The sequence below is a fragment of the Euprymna scolopes genome, chromosome 42 (genome assembly GCF_053919585.1).
Source record: "Euprymna scolopes isolate OS-2025 chromosome 42, ASM5391958v1, whole genome shotgun sequence".
In the NCBI taxonomy this organism is placed as follows: Eukaryota; Metazoa; Mollusca; class Cephalopoda; order Sepiida; family Sepiolidae; genus Euprymna; species Euprymna scolopes.
In genome coordinates, this window is record NC_136523.1 from 34,161,165 (window position 1) to 34,184,142 (window position 22,978).

The following is a 22,978-nucleotide window of genomic DNA, read 5'->3' on the forward strand; positions in this document are numbered from 1 at the left end:
CCACAGTATTAAGGGTGGAGTCCCTCAGGGGTCCATGCTTGGTCCAACTCTCTTCCTGATCTACATCAATGATCTCCCAAAACACATACTTAAATCATTCGTGGACATCTATGCTGATAACATGACCATCTATGGCAACATATCAAAGGCCGTAAATGACAAAGTTCTCTCTAATTCTCTCTCCTCTGATCTTGAGCACGTGGTACAGTGAGGGAAGAGGTGGCTGGTCACTTTTAATGCATCCATAACCAAGCTTCTATCTTTACATCATCAATGCTCTGATCCCCATCTGGCATCAATCGAAATGGATGGCTCTCGTCTTGGGAAGGCTCCCTGTTTTGACAAGCTTCTGGGTTTGACCTTTACTCCTGATATGAAATGGAACACTTACATCAGGTCTGTTGCCAAGGACGCTGGGAAAATGGTGGGATCCTTCTACCGCTCCAGAAGATATCTCACTACTGATGCAATTCTTTATCTGTATAAAAGCCAAGTACGCCCAAGGATGGAATACTGCTGCCACATCTGGGCAGGAGCTGCTAAAAGCAGCCTATCCTGCCTTGACAGAGTACAAAATAGACTTCGTAGCTTAGTGGGGGATGCCCTTTTCTCTTCCCTGCAGCCTCTCTCCCACAGAAGAGATGTTGCGAGCCTGTCTTTGTTTTATCGTTATTTCCATGGCAAGTGCTCATCTGAGCTCCAATCTCTCATCCTTCCTCGCCAATCTTTCACGAGAAACACCCGTCTGGCTGAAACTACTGTCAATAATTTTCCCCACTCTTTATCTGTGCTTAAATCCAAATGTAGTTTCCATGAGCAGAGCTTCTTTCTCAGAAGTGCACGACTGTGGAACTCTCTTTCGTTTGCCTGTTTCTCACCTGACCACAACTTGGATGTCTTCAAGTCCAACATAACATATTCCTGACAAACCCCCCTCTTAAATAAGACACTCTATCAAATCTCCAATACTAATGACTACTACAATACTATCTCATTGATTACTGTACACGCAATAACCCTTATCCCTGAGTGGCCTCTGGGCCTTGATAAGTGGTGACCTCCATGTAAAAAAAAAATATATATATATATTTATAGTGTGTGTGTGTGTGTATTTGTATTACATATTTGTATTTTGGCAAACATTAAATAACAGAAAATATTTTTGATAAGACTTTTCTTCGTCTAGTATTTATGACCAATTCTAACCAAATCGCATCCAAACTTAAAATTGGATGAAGTTTGTCAAAAAATATAAAACGCCAATATATATCCTCCGCCAACCGAAATAAGATAAAATTCGTTATTTATTATAAAAATTGAAAACCTCAAAGCAAGAATACGAGAGGATTTTCTTACACTAATGAGTCACTAATTATCAAAGCAAAAAGACATTCGAGGATAAGTGTTAATGAGATGAATAGATCTGTTTGTACCCTTTTGTCTTTCCTGCAACCTCTTTCCCACAGAAGGGACGTTGCGAGCCTGTCTCTGCTCTATTGTTATTTTCATGGCAAGTGCTCAAATAAACTCCGATCTATGACCCCACCCCGTGCCAAACTTTTACAAAAAAAAAAAAAGACACTCGACTAGCTTCAATCACTATCTACAATTTCCTCCACTCTCTATCTGTGCCTAAATCTAATTAGATTTCAGGAACACAACTTCTTTCGCAGAACTGCCCGCCTGTGAAACTCTGTTCTGCTGGCTTGCTTCCTGGTGGAGTACAACATGGTAGTTTTCAAATCCAATGTAAACAAATTCTTCTTGTGTCGTCCCCATAAATAACCAAATTCTACCCAATTTACACCATTAACGGTTATTACACTACCACCTTACGTTCATTAACCCTTATCCTCGAGTGACTATCAGGCCTTGATAAGTGATGACTCCGAAGTGAAAAAAAAAAAAAGATCAAGTTCTTCTTGGATGTTGCTGGGCTCCCTCCTACAACAAAAAAAAAAAGAAAAGAAAAAGGTTTGCATAATACCAATCTCAGCTTTGATATTTTTCCCAAGATGATTTAATCAATTTTAGTATTCACAGGTTTCCATGTAAAAAAAAAACAGAAAAAAAACAAAAAACAAAGGACGGACACGTCCAAGTGATTATATGAAATTCTAATTGACAAAATGATGAGAAATGCTTATTCGAACCATATTTATTTCCGAGAACTTCGACGGATTCATCAAGAGTTTTCACAGCAATTTTTACTTCATTATCAATTTTTTTTTTTTTTTTTTTACCTGACGCCATATATCCGGTTTGACAACTTTGATCTAAAAATTGTCTAATTACATTGTACAAACAAAATTTCAGGTTTTAAAAAGAGTAAAAACAAGTACAATCTATATATCTCTAAAAGTGAACGTGTCTGTGTATCTGTCTGTCTGTGTGTCTGTCTGTGTGTCTGTTTGTCTGTGTACATTTCCCTACGCAATAACTCTGTCAATTTAAAGTCTGCAGACTCGAAATTTGATATACAGGGTACTGAGATTTGGGAAAATCTATGTGATCGGTTTTCGGACAGAAATTTGGCGATTAAGGGGTCAAAGTTCAACGATTTGACCTTTGAGAACTCTACTAAACTCCTCCGACAATTTTGGGTCTAAACACTTGAAATTTTAGATATAGGTTCCTTGGACATGGATTTAACTTAATAACTTGACTTGAGCCCAAAACAATAAATTTTAAGGGGTCATAATAGGGGTCAAATTAAAAAAATTGACCTTTTTTTTCTTTCTTTCTTTTTTTTTTACTCAGCATACACCTCCAAACACCCGGGCAACGCTTGGCACCCATGCTAGTGTTATATAAAAAAATAAAAATAAGGATGGTAATCTGGCGTTGTCCGATAGTATAGCAAAACTTGTGTGTAGACAAATTTTATTACTTGTTTGCCATGTATCATGAAGCTGCTTTTTTGCTATACACCCTGTACGTCATATCGTAATCAACAAAATGTACAAAAGCAAAGATTGAGCTCGAAAGAATATGGGGTTAGTGAGCCTCAACATTGACCCTGATCCTAACCGCAACCCTAATCTACAAGGTGCCTTCAATAAGTTTCCATACATTTTTCATGTGGCCACTTTTATTGATAGTACACACATGAAACCCTAGTCCCCTTCGAAGTAATCTCCTCCGGCTGCAATGCACTTGCACCATTTCAACAACTTCTGGAAATCTGCATGGAAGTCCTTTTGTGTGAGTCAATGACCCTTGTCAAAAACTTTTATCTCCTTGATTGTCTCATAAATTCCTTGAGCTTAGGGAATAACCAAAAGTCACAAGGAGCAAGGTCTGGACTATACGGAGGGTGAGGAACTGTCTTGATGCCCATCTTGGTAAAATAGTCGGTGACAAGGATGGAGTTGTGGACTGTATCTTTTGGACAAACTTTGCACAAATTTTCCGCATCTTCAGTTCCTTGTAAATAGTTGTGTGTACTGTTCCCACACTGACGTCAAACTGTGCACTTATTGTCTCTATAGACATACAACGGTCCTTATCCATGAAATTCTTTATTTGGCCAATCAACTCTGCTGTTCTGACTTCCTTAATTCTTTCAAACCTCTTATCATCCCTCACAGACTCCCTACCTTCCTTAAATCTCTTATGCCACTCCAAATCAGTTTGAAACATTCCATACGTTTCAGTGGCATTTTTTCCAAGTTTAAAAGAGAATTTTATTGCATATTGTACTTCTAAAATGTCCTCACGCCCAGATTAAATTTTTGAAATTCACCAGATGTGACAATCTGGCTTTAGTAGGGTGTGTTCCAATTCCTGCTGTAGCTGTTTATTTTAACCTGAAATAAAAAAAAAATTGGTCAATTATCTCATAAGATGTATAGCAATAATATACGTAATTTTCAAGAGTCTACGACAATTTTAAATGCCTGTACAAAAATGTCAGAAAATTTATTGAACGTACCTCATATATCTCTAACATTAACATCCAAAGAGAGTTTTACTTAGCATATTAATGTTATTTTTTAAGTAAAAATAATATTGAGGTTTGGATATAAATTCCAAAATTCATTTTACTCTAAATAATTTAGGTGACTGAAATAGAAATCTCATTGAATCTTTAATTTCCTGAATTGTAAAAACATGATCCACAATGGTCAATTTGCTGAATGTTTGACAGAAAAGCGAGCATGTGTGGTTATGTTGAATAAAATTTCAATCACGTGATTAAATTTTGCCCGTTTAACATTCATCCATGTCGTAAACACATTCTGTTTACATAAAGTGAGACCACGACCTACTAATAAACAATGTTTATTAGTAGGCCATGGCGAGACCAAGAGTTCCTTTTAGTGATGTCACGTGACGGAAGGCATTGATGGTGATATTTCCCCAAAATTAAATAAAATGGCCACATCATTACAAAAAAACCCATCTAATTTATTAAATAAAAAATAAGTATAATGTTATAATTAACAAGATATATAAAAACACACATGTGTATGGTGAAAGTACTATATCAAAATGTCGAAGCAGTAGTTTTTTTTAGTTTATTGAAAACATTTATATATATATATATAGATATATATAGTCATCCACATACAGTACTGTTTCGCTGTTTCACAGCTCATCAGTGCGGCTAGACAGGCAACTAACTCAAGCCAGGATTGAAACCCGACCGTTTATACGGCAGTCAAGGCTTCTAACCATTACGCTATTGGCGGCTGCTTGAACGAGTAGTGAGTTTAACGATGTTTTGATATCGTCCGAAATACCTCCGCTCGATTTGTTTACACAAAGAGCGTCGCTTATATGCTAATGGTAATATATATATATATATATATATAGATTTCATGCAAAATAGCTCCTCTATCGAAGGCGTTCGATAAGGTATGGCATAAAGGCCTACTTCACAAGATTTCCAGCTACGGTATCAGTGGAAATGTTTTCTCAATTATTAAATCATATCTCTCTGATAGGCTCATAAGAGTAGTGGTTGATGGACAGAAATCAGAGGCTCACAGTATTAATGTTGGAGTCTTTCAAGGGTCCCTCTTGGGCCCAACTCTCTTCCTGACCTACATCAATGATCTCCCAAAACACATACTTAAATCATTCGTGGACATCTATGCTGATGACACGACCATCTATGGCAACACATCAAAAGCCGTAAATAACAAAGTTCTCTCTGATTCTCTCTCCTCTGATCTTGAGCACGTGGTACAGTGGGGGAAGAGGTGGCTGGTAACCTTTAATGCATCTAAAACCAAGCTCCTCTCTTTACATCATCAACACTCTGATCCCCATCTGGCATCAATTGAAATAGATGACTCTTGTCTAAGGAAGGCTCCATGTTTTGACAAGCTTCTGGATTGACCTTTACTCCTGATCTGAAATGGAACACGTACATCAAGTCGCTGGAAAAATGGTAGAATTCTTCTACCGCTCCAGAAGATATCTCACTACTGATGCAATTCTCTATCTGTATAAAAGCCAAGTACGTCCAAGGATCGAGTACTGCTGCCACATCTGGGCAGGAGCTGCTAAAAACAGCCTATCCTGCCTTGACAGAGTACAAAATAGATTTTGCGGCCTAGTAGGGGATGCTCTTTTCTCTTCCCTGCAACCTCTCTCTCACAGAATAGCAAGCGCTCGTCTGAGCTCCAATCTCTGGTCTCCCTTCACCAATCTTTCACGAGAAACACCCGTCTGGCTGAAACCACTGTCAATAATTTTCCCCATTCTTTATCTGTGCCTAAATCAAAACGTAGATTCCATGAACAAAGCTTCTTTCTTAGAACTGCATGCCTGTGGAACTCTCTTTCTTTTGCCCGTTTCCCATCTGACTATAACTTTGATGTCTTCAAGTCCAATATAAACAAATTCCTGATAAACTGCCCCCTTAAGTAAGACACTTTATCAAATCTTCATTACTAACAATTACTACGATATTGTCCCATTGATTACTGTACACGCAATAACCCTTATCTCTGGGTGGCTTCCGGGCCTTGATAAGTGGTGACTTCCATATAAAAAAAAAAAAAAAAAAAATAGCAACCTTTGAAACTCCGTGGAATAAGGACTTTGTAAATTGTCTTTTGGAGTATTCAGTCGAACAATAAATTTTGAAAAGTTCAACTTATAGTTTTAATTTTCTTTCTCTTATATATATATATATATATATATATATATATATATATATATATATATATTAGGCATTAAGAGGAGATTATAAATAGATATATAAATACCCATGCACATACACCTTTCATGATAAAGCTAGAACCCAGAATTAGATAGAATCGAGGAATTGCATCGACAACAGACAACGCCAGACCCAAAGTGGGTTTCGATGTACTGCATCTCATCAGTGACGTGCTCCGACATAGGCGCGAACCCAGGTTGTCGCACGCATGAAGTGTGCAATACTGACGACCTAACCATATGGGCCACGGCGCAATCTATTGACTATGCCTCGATTTTTAAATTCTTATGTGTATGTGAACGGGTATTTATATACATATATATATGCCTGTTTCGTTGAACAGCATAAATTTAAATGTCCTATAGGAGAATGTGTCTCCAAAAACAACTCTTACATCGGCATTACAAGAACCAGTATATCTCACCAGCTAACATGCCACCTGTCTTCCCTAACAGCTCCATCTACCAATATCTTGTAACACATGACACCCCCCAAAACGAATTTAGAAGCATATTAATTAAAAACACTGCCATTTAAACCATCTTGCATTCGAATCGGCGCCTCCCAACCATAGAAGCTCTACTCATTCGCATGAACAAACCAACAATCAATCGGACTCAATATACAGGGGGGGGGCATGCTTAAGTGCTTTTAAACAATAAATTTTCAATAAATTCACCAAACGCAATTTTTAATCCATCACTCACCTGAAGACGACTCATGGATGTCGAAAACGTTCGCATCTATGGCAATTTTTTTTTTTTTTTTTTTTTTACACTCTAACAGAACAATCGAATATTGGCCCATCAAAGAGAAAAAATGGATTGTAAGAGAAATAAACAGGAACTATCCCTGAAGTTCAACGAAACATGCAAAAAATGCTGCCAATATATATATATATATATATATTGGCAGCATTTTATATGTATATATATATATATATATATATATATATATATATATATATATATATACTGAACGTCAATGCAAGGTTGTTATGGCCATATTATAAATATAGAAATAAAAATTAGAAAATTCTTTATAAAAAAATTAATTATGTGGAATAAAGAAATTGTGAAATCTAATTTAGAAACTCAACAAATGGGATATATAAAAAAATTTTTAAATGGCTAAGGGGTTTTTGTGGAAAAGTCTTATGACTTTGTTCTTAAATAAGGATTCGAAAATTAGGTGATATATTAATATTTAAATGGACTTTCCGTGGAGGTTACCCCAAAAGGTAAATGTTTCTCGCATGCTTTTTCCGTTAAGGGAATTTTTCTTTCTTTTCCTTTCTCTTCAAACAATGTTCTATTGTCAAGAGTGTGTTTATTCATAAAGTCTGGAGAAATGCTGGTTTTTGAAAATTTTCAAACGATATAATGTTTGAAATTGTCGAATGGACATGGAAACAATTGTAATGTAAAATGAAATACACTTTTTGTTGCTATCAACACCCTTTTTTGAATGTCTTGATTTGCTTACACAGTGTGTGCGTGTGTGTATATATATATATATATATATTTACAAAAACGTGTATATATATACAACACACAAACATATATGTGTTTGTGTGTTGTATATATATATATACACACACACAAAAACGTATATATATATATATATATATATATATATACACACACAAAAACGTATATATATATATAACACACACATATATATACAAAAACGTGTATATATATATATATATATATATATATATATACACACAAAAACGTATATATATTTACAAAATCATATATATGTGTGTGTATATATATATATATATATATATATATATATATGTATATATATATATATATATATATACGTTTTTGTAAATAAATATGCCCCTTGATGGGCGATGTAATGCAAAAAATGTATCTAAGGGAGTTAACTCTCTCTCGGAATTAGCATTCACGTTATCACTACTACAAAAAAGGACAAAGTCTAGTGTGTGTGTGTGTGTGTGTATATATATATATATATATATATATATATATATATATATATATATATATATATCCTCATTCCATAAAATTAGGATGGTGAGAAAACTGAATGAGCGATTTTCTGTTCTTGAATTACTTGTAAACTTGGCACAATTCACAAAGTGACTTTCAATTCTGAAAACATAAATCGACCAGAATATGAAACGAATTAAATTCCCATCTAATATGAACAAGTTTTCTGCATTCAGTGTCTATCCCCCTCACCCACCCTCCGCCGCCACCACCGCACATGGGGGGAAAAATAAACAGAAAGTTTATTACAATTAATTTGCATGTTGATATGTCATTGTTTAGGACAGAAAACAGAAGCCGCAAGCCATATTTACATTTTTTCTTTTCATTTTTCTTTTTTTTTTTTTCTTTTTTTTTTTGCATCTATGCAGAAAAGGGACCGCACTATCGTCGGCAGTTTACGTAAAACGTCGAGGGGTGTCGATCGAATTTTTCATGATTTTTGTGCAAATACTGACTAATTTTTTCAACAAAAAAGATTTTTTGTTGAAAAAATTCGTAATAACAAAAAAAAATTTTCAACGAAAATAAAAAAAAAAAAAATTCGTAATAACAAAAAAAAATTTTTCAATGAAAATTTTTTTTTGTTATTACGAAGATAATTCAATGGAAACTCAATTGAAAAACATGAAGGAAAATTCTTTTTTTTTTTTTTTTTTGTTACGAAAAAAAAACCCAGAATGAATGATTATCGAGCAATCTATAAAATCTAATTTTAACCTTAAGCTGATGCTTTAAGAATAAAATCAGATCCTAATAAGAAAACGGTTCAACCCTTTCAATCCCCATCAGGCATTACCATTCTAGCTATGACTAAGATAATGTGAAACTCTATTCGTTCCCCTTTGCTCTGACCAAAAGGTGCAGAATGAAATATAGCAACAACAAAAAAAGGGGCTGATATGCCGTAAAAAATAAAGAAAATCATTTTGTTTGAAATCTCAGACCGACACTCACAACATACTCTGAACCGTGTGAATGAATGATAGAAAAGATTGTTTCAGTTGGGATGTAATTGTTTTCAGCTAATTTTAACATTAAGCTAGTGTTTAAAGCATAAAATAAAATCCTGATAAAAAAAACATTTAACTCTATTCAAACCCACTCAGACACATCTTTCACACCTCTATTCTAGCTATGACCAAGGTCACAAGAAACACTATTTATTTTTGTCTGCTTTTACCAGGAATTTAACATTAAATAAATAAAACAAAGGAAGGGGTTGATATGCTGTAAAAATAAAAGAAACATTTCTTTTAACTCTGACAATACGAATGAATGCGAATGAATACGAATGAATATGAATTAATACGAATTAATACGAATGAATACGAATTAATACGAATGAATGCGAATTAACGATTAGTTGGATTCTGACTATTACTTTCAGGTTTTTATTTTTCAATGTAACGTCTGACCTTCTTCATTTAACCCACTCAGACACATCTTTCACACCTCTATTCTAGCTATGACCAAGGTCACAAGAAACAGTATTTATTTCTGTCTGCTTTTACCAAGAATTTAACATTAAATAAATAAAACAAAGGAAGGGGTTGATATGCTGTAAAAATAAAAGAAACATTTTTTTTAACTCTGACAATACGAATGAATGCGAATGAATACGAATTAATACGAATGAATATGAATTAATACGAATTAATACGAATGAATACGAATTAATACGAATGAATGCGAATTAACGATTAGTTGGATTCTGACTATTACTTTCAGGTTTTTATTTTTCAATGTAACGTCTGACCTTCTTCATTTAACCCACTCAGACACATCTTTCACACCTCTATTCTAGCTATGACCAAGGTCACAAGAAACAGTATTTATTTCTGTCTGCTTTTACCAAGAATTTAACATTAAATAAATAAAACAAAGGAAGGGGTTGATATGCTGTAAAAATAAAAGAAACATTTTTTTTAACTCTGACAATACGAATGAATGCGAATGAATACGAATTAATACGAATGAATATGAATTAATACGAATTAATACGAATGAATACGAATTAATACGAATGAATGCGAATTAACGATTAGTTGGATTCTGACTATTACTTTCAGGTTTTTATTTTTCAATGTAACGTCTGACCTTCTTCATCTTTTTAAACTTGGGAACCTATGTGGAATAGAATACTTTTCCTATCTCATCTAATCTGAACCTTCCACTGATGCTTAAACAATAAAAACAGATGCCGTTGAGAAAAGAATTCAACCCCATGTAATCGCTCTCCTTTACTAATTATGGCCAAGATGTCGATAAAACACTGTGTGAATTAATGATGCAAATATCTTTTCGGTTTTTGATATATAATTGAGATCGATCCACAACCAGTGGGAGTTTTTCTTTTTCCTTTTTTTTTCTTTTTCTTTTTTCACCTTTTTTTTTTCTGGCCTTTCACTTTTTTTTTTCTCAACTTTGTCAGCTGTAATATTTCACACAGGTGAATCATCCGACGAAAACTTTCAAAAACATTTTATCTATTTTTTTCTTACCCGACATAGACATCAAATTATTAAAAACTAAATGAATAAAGCTGCAAAAAGGAAAATGCATGTCTTTTTCTCTCTCTCTCTCTCTTTCTCTCTCTCTCTCTCTCTCTCTCTCTCTCTCTCTCTCTCTATATATATATATATATATATATATATATATATATATATATATATATATATATATATATAGTAGAAATGGTAATTAATCAAAACCTGAAGAAAGTGCTCAATACTGTTGTAGAGCAAATATGCGTTTTATTTTTTATTACCGTCTTTTTTTTCCTGTTCAGTTACATTTTTGTTTCAGCTACGCGACCGTTTTTTGGCCGTTATGTAGCCTCCTCAGACTTTACAGAAAAGTTTGTTTATGGTGGAATGAATGATGTCAGGGGAGGGGTGCGAGAAAAGCGGAAAGAGAAAGGTAGGAGGTAGGAGGTGGGGTGCTAGGTAGGTCTGTAATGCTTTAGTTTTGGAGTTCAGGAATATTAGGTGTCTGGGAAGTTCATCTCTGATGTGGTTAAGGACATAGGGATATATGGAGGGGGGAGATATGTAGGGGTAAGAGGAGGGGGGTTACTTTAAATTTCGGGTTCTAAGGTTTAGGTTGTTGGCGTCTCGTTAGTGAGATGATTTCTTGGTAAGTATGGGAGGCGGGGAGGGGCTACGATTCGGTTTATCGATTTTTATTTGTTGTTAAGTGCTTGGAGAAGGTTAGCCTGGGGCCCGTATGCGTGAGCACACACATGCGCGCATACACACACATACACACAAAGAAACGCGCACATGTATACATACATCTCCGCCTCAACATGTAAACACATGCGCATATGCATACATGCATACATATACACCCGCATTGCTCCCGTTGATCTCAATTGACCTTAACTCTTTAAGTTGAGTACGTGTGTGTAAGCATGTATGCGCACATATACACAGACATACACACACACACACCCATACATCCATGCAAGTGCATACATGAGCCACCTGCATATATTGATTTAGACATGTATGCATTCCCACGCATGTATGCAAACATATGCGCACATACAGATACTCATACTCGTGAGTGTGATAATGAGCATGATCACAGCCTCTTTCATCTCAATTGTCTCATAACGACAGCCTCTAAGGTTTTTCTGTTGCTTAGGTAATAACCAAAAGTCACAGGGAGCAAGCTCTGGACTATAGGGAGGGTGAGGAACTGTCTTGATGCTCATCTTGGTCAAATAGTCTGTGACAAAGATGGAGTTGTGGACTGGTGCTCACGTGAAAATCTTCTACATCGTCAGTTCATTGCGAATAATTGTGTGTTCAGTTCTCACACTGACATCAAACTGTGCACTTATTGTCTCTACAGACACATGACGGTCCTTATACATGAAATTCTTTATTTGACCAATCAACACTGATGTTCTGACTTCCATACTCCTCCCACACCTCTCATCATGCCTCAGACTTCTTGCCTGCCTTGAATCTCTTATGCCACTCAAAAACCAATGCTCGATTCATGCAAGATGGTCCAAAAGCAGTCTGAAGCATTCCATACGTTTCTGGCATTTTTTCCAAGTTTAAAACCGAATTTTATTGCATATTGTTCTTCTAAAGTGTCCTCACGTCCAGATTGCATTTTTGAAATTCACCAGCTGTGACAATCAGGCTTTAGTAGGGTGTATTCCAATTCCTGCTGTAGCTGTTCATTTGAACCTGAAATCCAAAATTGCTCAGTCATTTCATAAGACATATAGCAATAACATACTGAATTTTCAAGAGTCTACAACAATTTTAAAAGCCTGTACAAAAAGAGTCTGGAAACTTATTGAAGGCACCTTATATATATAGTGATTTATCTAACATCGTCGACTAAATCACTTACAGGGTGGAAGCAACTTCGGTGGATGATCTGGCGGCTGAGAAGCCTTTTCTAAGGATACACTGCTCACCCATTAATTTGGGAAGGCTCTAGAAAAGGTGACCTATAAATTGTCTACCCTTTTATTAGCTGGTCGGCTTCCTGCGGTTGGCGGCTGCTCTATATTTGCCGGAGAAACAAGATAAAGTTGAAGAAAAATAATAAACAAGGAAAATCAAAATTTTATCAGGCGAGGAATAACCTAACTGTTCTACGTGGAATGTGAGAACTTTGCTAGATGTCCTGGATAGTGAAAGACCTGAACGTAGGACAGCTATTGTTGCAAGAGAGCTCGCTAGGTACAGCATAGACATTGCGGCATTGTCTGAAACATGATTGAGTGGTGAGGATCAATTGGTGGAAGTGGGCTCGGGATACACCTTTTTTTGGAAAGGAAAACCATCGGGGCTGAGACGAGAAGGTGGAATGGGCTTTGCTGTGCGTTCTGATTTGGTGACGAGGATTGAACAGCCAATCTGTGTAAGTGACAGAATTATGATGATGCGCTTCCCTCTTGCACACAGTTTGACCTTGCTATCTGTAACACTTTCTTCAGCCACAAAGAGGTCCATAGGTTTACCTGGACCCATTCTCGTTCAAAACAAGGTCACTTGATTGATTACATTATTTCCAGGAAGGTTGATTTGCGGGACGTCTGTAGTGTGCGTGTTATGCGTGGAGATGAATGCGGCACAGATCCCTTTTTGGTACGCGGGAAGTTGAAAATCTGTATAAGGAGGAAGTGTAGGTTGGGTGGTGTTGGGATTCCCAGGCGGGTTGATGTGTCCAGGCTGGATGATCCAAGTGTATGTGAAAAGCTTTGATCCGTAGTTAATTCTGCGGATTTTGATGGGTCGTGGGCGCATTTTAAAAATACAATCTATGAAATAAGTGTAGATGTTCTTGGCTTCCGCAAATCTAAACATCAGGATTGGTTTGATGAAGATGATTCTGAAATTACTCAACTCTTAAGTGCTAAAAATGAGTTGCACCATAAGATGTCTGCCTCTCGTGGAGGTCGAGAGTCCCTCCAACAGTTACTTAAAGCAAATAAGGGTATTCTCCAAAAGCGACCCCGCCAAATGAAGAATCAGTGGTGGGCAAAACTAAACTCATCCATACTAATGACCGCAATGTCCTTCCCGTTGTCTGACATTTTTGTTTTTGGTCTTTCATGTCCTCTTTTGCCAGGGGTTGTACCAAAGAGTAGATCTTCCGTTAGGCTATCTATTCTGGTCACGTGTCCCCAAAAACCGCAATTTCCTGTCATTGATGTTGTCCAACAGTCTTCGGCATGGTCCAATCTTCTCCAGAACTCGTTCATTTGTACGTTTGTCCACCTAACTTACTTACACAACTATTTTTTAAATAATATTCCTTCTCTCTCTCTCTCTCTTTGACCAAATGGTCATTACTGACCAGCCATAGCACTCTTCACGAATCGTCACCATTGACTTCTATTCCGTGCCATTCTGAGCCACTCAGAAGCAGTTAAAAGAAATATTGAACTGAGATTTGAATCCTTTCTTTTTATTTTCCAAATTGACTTTAAAAAAAGAAAAAGAAAAAAAGAACTAGAATTGTTTAGTTTGCAAAACTAAATGTTGAACGTTCGAAATTTATATTTTCCGTTGTGTGATAGGTCAGGTAAAGGCAGTTTCTTTCCTTCCTATTTTTCAAATAGGGAGAGTGTTTTACTGCCTCTCACCTGATGCTGCCACATCCGTGTGGGAGTCCCGACAGAACTACACAAGTTTTCTTTTTTTCATCTCATCTAGATTGTCTCTTTTGTGCATTTTCTTTACTTTTAATTGCCGCCATTAAGTGCCAATCTGAATAAGCACCTAAATCGAATCCATGTCTAACTTTGTATTTTGGAAGACATATAAACAAATACAAAAATCAAAATGCATAAACATGCACTATCTTAAATAAAAACATAATTATATTTTAGACCAATCCGAAAACTTTCTAAAACTATTTGAAATGGTCTTTCTGGGAGCCACCTAACTCCTTTTAAGGGACATATTTTCTTTCAATAAACCAGTGAAACCTAGTTAACTTGAATCTGCAGGTCGGTGTCGCTGGCACCCAACTGTGGGTGCTTATCTCTGCAATATTTCCCTGCAGTAGTGCACACAAACATTAACACACACACACACACACACGCACAACTCCTCGACATTATCGTCTGTCAATCTGTTAAACCTCATTCATTGAAAGATTCACAAACTTTATCACTGAACTATTTTCTAATATGATAAACAAACATTAACTTCTATAAACAACTTTCAATGAATTATAATTTATTTAATTGAGCAGAGAAATTTTGAATATGATTTTTCCGACTCCTGAAACTCACGGCTCTTAATTAATCGATCCAGTCTTCCTCTAATGTCTCAGCTAATGAATCCCTTGTTTTTACAAGCATTCCTAAAATATTCATGAACTTTCTATGTTTTCCTGTTGCCATTCTAAACATATATTTAAATGTATAAATTACTCTTTTTGTGAATTTATTTTTAACTCCTTATTTTGTTTTGTTTACTGTATGACAATGTCTATCGTTTTTCTCTCACTTAACAAAAATACTACTAACCCATTCGACAAATATACCCCTAACCCACTCAACAAATGTACCCCTAACCCACTCGACAAATGTACCCCTAACTCACTTGACAAAAAATACCCCTCACTTGACAAAAATACCCCTAACTCCATTGACAAAAATACCCCTAACTCCATTGACAAAAATACCCCTAACTCCATTGACAAAAATACCCCTAACCCACTCAACAAAAATACCCCTAATCCACTCGACAAATGTACCCCTAACCCACTCAACAAAAATACTCCTAACCCACTCAACAAATGTACCCCTAACCCACTCGACAAATGTACCCCTAACTCACTTGACAAATGTACCCCAACTCTCGACAAAAATACCCATAATTCACCTGACAAAAATACCCATAATTCACTTCATAAAAATACCCCTAACCCACTTGACAAAAATACCCTTAATTCATTTGACAAAAATGCCCCTAACTCACTTGACAAAAATACCCATAACCCACTCAACAAAAATACCCCTAACCCACTTAATATACCCCTAACTCGCTCAATAAAACTAGGAAAAATTTTTCACTGAAAATATTTCTCTGAATCCAGTTCATCCCAAAAATACTTCTTTCATAACAAATCACCCTCATATAAAACTCCAAAATTGAACATATCCTTAAAAACAAATGACCTCCAACCAATATCATCCTTATATACTCCAATGCATTAGCTCCGCCTTTCTACATGATGGAGATAGATTTATTGCCTATCCCATTACGCTCCCTTGTTCATTAGGGAGTGCTGGCAATTGCACACATATTTTTGTACTTTTTTAAGGAACTGGATTTTTCCAAATTGAAATCCGGCTCTAACTATACCCTAACGGTAAGACATGTAAATAGAAATATATTCTGAATAAATGTAACTACGTAGAAGACGTTGCTAAGTCTACTGCAAAGAAAGTGGTCTCCCTCTACTGGGCTAGAAAACTTTTCACACCTTCCCATACCCTATAACGTGCTCCACTTGTACACCCCTCTACACGCCTAACCCACTCAACAAAAATATCTCTAACCCACATGAAAAAAATACCCCTAACTCACTTACCAAACATACTCCTAACACACTCGACAAAAATACTCATGCTCACAGTCTTCTGGGACCAGGACGGAGTAGTGATGACAGATTTCCTGGCAAAGGGTACCACAATTACAGGAGCCTATTATGCTTCACTTTTGAGGAAATTAAGGGAAGCTTTCAAAATCAAGAGGCGGGGCAAGATCAGCAAAGGTACCCTCCTCCTGCAGGACAACGCTCCGGTCCACAACTCGCATGTCGCCAGATCAGAAGCACGGGCGTGTGGTTATGAAATCCTTCCCCATCCTCCCTACTCTTCTGACCTTGTACTCTCTGACTTTCACCTCTTCCCAGCCATGAAGTTGTTTTTGCAAGGAAAGCGTTTCCCAGATGATGCAGCCTTGGCCAACCTGGGGTGCTCTACAAAAAACGGTCTCCAGAGCTGCATCAAACGATGGGAGAAATGCATAACTCTGGATGGTTCCTATATAGAGAAAGACTAATAACTGTGCCAAGTTTCGTTGCTCTACTGCTATGGGAAGTGGGTCAGGGGCGTTACTTATTGCACGCCCCTCGTAGGAGACTTCTCCCTGAACTACTTTCGGTTTTTCTCGCTCACACACTTATTCCTTCCGAATTCATAGCAGCAGGTCGATATCAGTGGACTTTTTTTCTACCAAAACAGTCATTGACAATGTTTGTTTGTTTTTTGTTTTTTTTTTTAATGTTTAATCTATTTCAAACTAATATAAATTATTGCACAATAAAAATAATGGTACTTGTACAGTTTAATCAAGACATTCAAAAATGAAAATATTGATTATTTCAATCGTTATGGATTGAAGATCTTCGAAAAAATAATTCATTTAATTTGATCAAGTAGTTTTTATTTTAAAGCAGAAAAACACGTTTTTATGAGAGCGCGTTGAAGTCAGCCATTATGAAATTTGTTGAACACGCCACGGGGAGATAACTCCAGTTAAAGCGCCGACACTCCCTCCCAAGCTTTTCTTCCTAAAAATCGAACTTTTTGCTCGGTATCATAACAAATTGGTTTTTCGCTGTAAAAAAAAAAGACAGTACTTGTACAGTTTAGTCAAGACATTAAAAAATGAAAATATCGAAAAAAGAGTATATTGTATGTAACCGTTATGAAACGAAGTTCTCCAAAAAAAAAAAAAAAAAAAAAAATTCACTTAATTTCATCAAGTAGTTTTTATTTTTACAGCGAAAAAACAATTTGTTATGATACCAAGCAAAAGGTTCGATTTTTAGGAAGAAAAGATAGTATTAAAGATGGGGAGTGTCGGCACTTTAACTGGAGTTATCTCCCCGTGGCGTGTTCAACAAATTTCAAAATGGCTGACTTCAACGCGCTCTCATATAAGAACGTGTTTTTTCCGCTGTAAAAATAAAACTATTCGATCAAATTCAATGAAATTTTTTTTTTCGGAGATCTTCAGTCCAAAACGGATGCGTACAATATAACCGTTTTTCGATTCATTTTTTTTAATGTGTTCATTAAACTGTACAAGTACCAAAATAATTAAATTAAAACAAAAAACATTTCTTATCTCGAATAATTTACTTAAGTAAAAATTCCTGTTTTTACTTGGTTATTCAATTTAAAAAGTTATTTTAGCAAATTAACTAGCAATTTAATAAACAAAAATATCATAAAAAACTGAATTTAACTTGAAAAAATTTTTTTTTTTAATTTAGTAATTCAGTAAAAAAAAAAAAAATTGAATCTTTTTTTGATTAAATAATTCGAAATAAGAAAAATATTTTTGTTTCAATTTAATTATATTAATTGTGCAATAATTTATATCAATTTGAAATATGTTAAACATTAAAAAAAAAAAAATTGTTAAGAACTGTTTTGGTAAAAAAAAAAAAAAAAAATGTCCTGGAAGACATCTTCTACAGGAGAACCTAGAATAGTTATAACCCCCCCCCCTCCATGTTAAAAATGGGTCTATAAAAAATGAAGTTATTGCAGCAGCACTGCAGCAGCACGGTATCTTCTCTGCATAAATACCGACAAATGTCTTAAAAATTCGGTTTGTACACAGATTCGAAAAAGTTGTCAAAAAACAAATATATAACAAATAAATGTTATCAAAGGCAGTATAAGTTACTTTTTTACCTAACTGGATAAGTTTTTAGTGTTTTTATTCAATGTAACGTGTTTATTCAGCTCGAAAAACATAGTGTTTGCTGATGTATTGAAAAATTTAAAATGGCGCCGAATCTCTCTTTGACACGGTAAGTTTGGGAAAAGGAATTAAAAATAAAAAATATGCAAAATACTGTTAAAAAAACCCACCGAATATATGTTAGCCTATATCACGGTAACAAATATTGAGCGAGATTTTAACCGTATTTTGTCTAGTTTTTTATTTATAACTCCTTTTCCCAAACTTACCGTGTTAAAGAGAGAGTCGGGAGTCATTTTAAATTTTCGATACATCGGTAAACATTGTATGTTTTTCGAGCTGAATAAACATGTTACATTGAATAAAAACACTAAAAACACAGTTGGGTAGAAAAGTAACACCTTACCTTTGATAACATTTATTTGCGATATATTTGTCTTTTTGACAACTTTTTTCGAATCTATGTGTATATTAATGCAAACCATAAAAAAACTTGTCTCAAAAGTAAAAAAAAAAAAAAAAAAACTAGTGGTTTCTGTTGTGACCCAACGGGTTACGAGTACGTCGAAAACCTCCTCTTACTTTTTCTCCTAGCTCTTGGATATCATTGGCTGCGAGTGAATAGCGCCTCCACGCCGGACAACGAGGACTTTTTTTTTTTTATTTATTTATTCTCATAAAGTCTTTCTTTCAATCTTGAAATTAATTCGTGTTTTCTAGTCGGCGAAACAACCAAGTACCTGCTTGGATGTGACACACGTAATTCTTTTTTTTTATTTTTTTTTATTTTTTTAAAAGAAGGGGGGAAAATCGCGTTACACTTTTAATATATCGGATAATTAAAAAAACAAAAAAACGCGCACCTGTAATTACAGGTTTTAGTAGCAAGTGCTCGGTGTCGCCCAGGTATAACGAAGCAGAGAAAGAAACAAACAAACAAATAATAAAAAAAGTAAAATAAAAAGTGTCGATTTTGATAACGGGTTTTACAATCAGTATTTTGGAAGCCGAGAAAAGAAAAAAGAAAACTGGCCTCGAATATTTTTAAAACGGAAAGAAAAAAATAAATAACGTACAATGGAAAGCGATAATCCCCTTAAAAACATGGATTCGGATTATCTAGACCCCTCGTTCGATAATAAGATTGATACCACGGACACCTGCTCTAACCACCAAACGGAAACAACAGGTAGGCATATTTGTAAAAGTAAAAATAGTTGTGTATGTGTGAAATTACGTTTTCAAATATTGCAATTTTGAAAGTTTTCAACTTTTGGTGATTGTTAAAATAGAGTCGACATATCGGTCTTTTAAAGTGTGGGTTTAAGCCAAAAGAAGAATACTTATTTAATAGTTATGTCGAAAATAGTAATAAATCCTAAAATTACGAAAATTCACCAAGTAAAACAACTGCTGTTGTGTTTTTAGTAAAAAAAAAAAATGTCTGTTATGGTCTCAAACTGTATGTCAGCTATTAAAGTGGCGAAAAAAAAAGGAGATAAGTATGTCCCCTGTATTCGCAATTTTAAGGTGTTCAGTGTTCACGTCTAGGGAAAATTCCATTTCAACTTTCCATAAAAATTACTTTTAACTATAATTTTCTACTCGATAACCTTTCATAATTTTTTGATATATTACCACTTTCGACATGACAATTAAGTACTGTTGTTTTTTGCTTAAAACAACATTTTTTAACAATTCGATCCGTCGACTCTATCTTAACAACCACCAAAAAGCTACATGATCAATTTACGTGATTTTTTTGGAATATGAAATCTTCGTTCCATGACGAATACGTAATTTAGAATAGATTTTTCTGCATTTTTATTTTTTATTTTTTTAATCAAGTGTAATTCTAAATAAGTACCTTCTTTTTCGTAAATTAAATAAATACTAACTTGGATAAACGTTACGGGTTTGTAATTACAATCCACAGAGGTACGAAAAAGTTACACACACACACATATATATATATATATCTGATTTACTTTATTTAATCACATAAATTAATATACGTAGATATAATTTTATGCGTAAATTTTTCAGTATTTACTTCAACAGTGTTCAATACATAGGTAGAGCTAGGTAGTAAGTTATAAAAAATATATATGGCAATTAAGCTACACAGAAGATTAACGAATTCTCACGAGTATGAAACGCGGAATATTCTGCGTAGCTTAATTGCCATATATATTTTCATGACTTATATATAACAAATGTTACCAAAGGCAAGATAAATTATTTTTATACCTAACTGGATATGTTTTTCGTGTTTTTTTTTTTTGTTGTTGTTTGTTTGTTTTTTTTTTTTTAATGTAAAATGTTCATTCGGTTTGAAAAACAAGTAATATTGAACACTATCGGACAAGAAAAAATAGCCACGATGTTTCTTTACATCTTTGAAGTCTCGATAATCACTTCAAAATAAAAATGAAACAAAATGGTACTAAAAACATACCCAATAAATGTTACCGTGGCGTTTATTGGGTGTGTTTCTATCACCATTTTGTTTTATTTCTTATTTTAAAGATTTTGTCGAGACTTCAAAGATGTAAAGAGACATCGCGGCCATTTTTTTTTTCTTTTTCTTTTTTCGGTGGCGTTTTTTTGTTTTCGAACCGGATAAACCTTTTACATTAAAAAATAATAATAATAATAATAATAAACAGGGTTTGTATTACTGTACAAATAGATTCGAAAAAGTTGTCACAAAACAAATATATGACAAATAAATGTTATCAAAGGCAAGATAAGTTACTTTTCTACCCAACTGGATATGTCTTTAGTGTTTGTATTTAATGGAACATGTTTATTCAGCTCGAAAAACAGTTTTTCACTTTAAACAAGACGTGTTGCCACTTGATCGAAATATGTTACTATTTTAGAGCATAGGGGTTGTTGGCGGTTGAGTAGTGGGATATGTTAGGTAAAACTACAGAATAGTAATTCCTCTCCTCTAGTGTGCTAAGAATGGCTTTTTAAATAATAGCGTTATTTCAGCACGGCCCGTAAACTGCACAAGTACCATTATTTAAATAATCCAGTTGAGAAAATGAGTCAAAAACAATTTATTTGGGTTTATCTACTCTTTCGTGATCTATTTGCGTTAAAAAAATCTTTAATATTTAATTAAAATTATAAGAATTTTAAGTTAAGCGTAATTAATTATTAGTTGTGACTAAAGCTATGAAGTACGAGACTTTCTGTCTATTGACAGGAAGTAAGGTACAGGACGCCGGTAGTTTACTTCGCCAATAATAGTAACGTCTACCATACACTGAAGAAGGCCGAAGGGACCGCCGAAAATGGTGTACTGTTAGAAAAATGTCTTTTTTAAAGACATTTTGTCTTCCTATACATCAACAAATAGTAAATAAACAAAATAAGTGAACATTTATATATTTTTCGGGTGCTTCTGCTTTTATTGACCCGCGATTTCCACGTAGTTACTTGGGTGTATCCGGCAGATAGCGGGAAGAACAGGAAACGGCAGGACGAACTTTGCTTAAAAACAAAACACAATTTGTTACAACACCCCTCTCCTCATGTTCATGTTAAGAATGGCGACGATCACTGAAATTCATTAATGCATTGGATAAACAACGTCTTAATGTCCAGAAAACTACATGCCAACCGTTTCCGGTTCTTCCCCTCATCTGCCGGGGCACACCCGAGTAACTTCGTGGAAATCGCGGGTTCATAAACGCGGAAATACCATTTTTCGCATTCATTTTTTGGGGGTTGTTTGTCTAGAATTCTCTCTTACATTAAAAAAATAAAAATAAATAAAAATCTGATGTGATGGAAAGAAAATATCGTACACTAAAAATCACGTAAAGTGACCAAGTAGTTTTATTTTAAAAATAAAAAAAATCAAATGGCTAGACTACGAGCGACGATCTCGCGACGCCAACTTGAAAACAGTTTTAAAGAACCAGAGGATAACTTCAAATTAGGATTCTAGAAAGCTATTCTATACACGGGAACTATTTGATCAATTTACGTGATTTTTGGTGTATGATAGTTTCTTCCCGTCACAAGTACGTACATTATATGGATTTCTCGGGCAATTTTTACGACTTGCCCCAGCGTAGTATAAACACCTCCAACTATCCCATGTTAAGAACGGCTTTCAAAATAAACACCTCCAACCTCTCGTGTTTAGAACGGCTTTCGAGGTGGGGGTGTTTATTCTGAAAGCCGTTCTTAATATGAGGAGGTTGGGGGTATTTATAATACTCTGGGGCACATCGTAAAAATTTACTTATTTTCCTTTATTTTTGTGTTTTCATAAGGGGGGGGGGGGCTGAACAAGCGTCAATCTATATCTATACTCTAATTGGAAGAAAATGGTCCATAATAATCCAAAGGCAGAAATCCATGGAATAATTCACAAAAATATGTACAAGGAGAAAAGAAAAGATTCCAATAATATTAATAAAAGAAAAATAAGATATGCTTTTCACTCTACTTCCGAGACATATATATATATATATATATATATATATATATATATATATACACACACACTCCTAGAACTTTTTGTGTGTGTGTGTGTGTGTGTGTGT

General features: G+C 34.9%; 1 protein-coding gene across 1 annotated transcript in view; it reads left to right on the forward strand.

Moving 5' to 3' along the window:
- The first annotated feature begins 19,080 nt into the window (after nucleotides 1-19,080).
- LOC145267010 (uncharacterized) overlaps nucleotides 19,081-22,978 on the forward strand; it is a 173,625-nt gene continuing 169,727 nt past the window's right edge. The window contains exon 1 of the mRNA XM_080122910.1: nucleotides 19,081-19,599. Coding sequence (XP_079979036.1) covers nucleotides 19,488-19,599 — 112 coding nt within the window. The 5' untranslated portion in view covers nucleotides 19,081-19,487. The remainder of the gene's footprint in view (nucleotides 19,600-22,978) is intronic.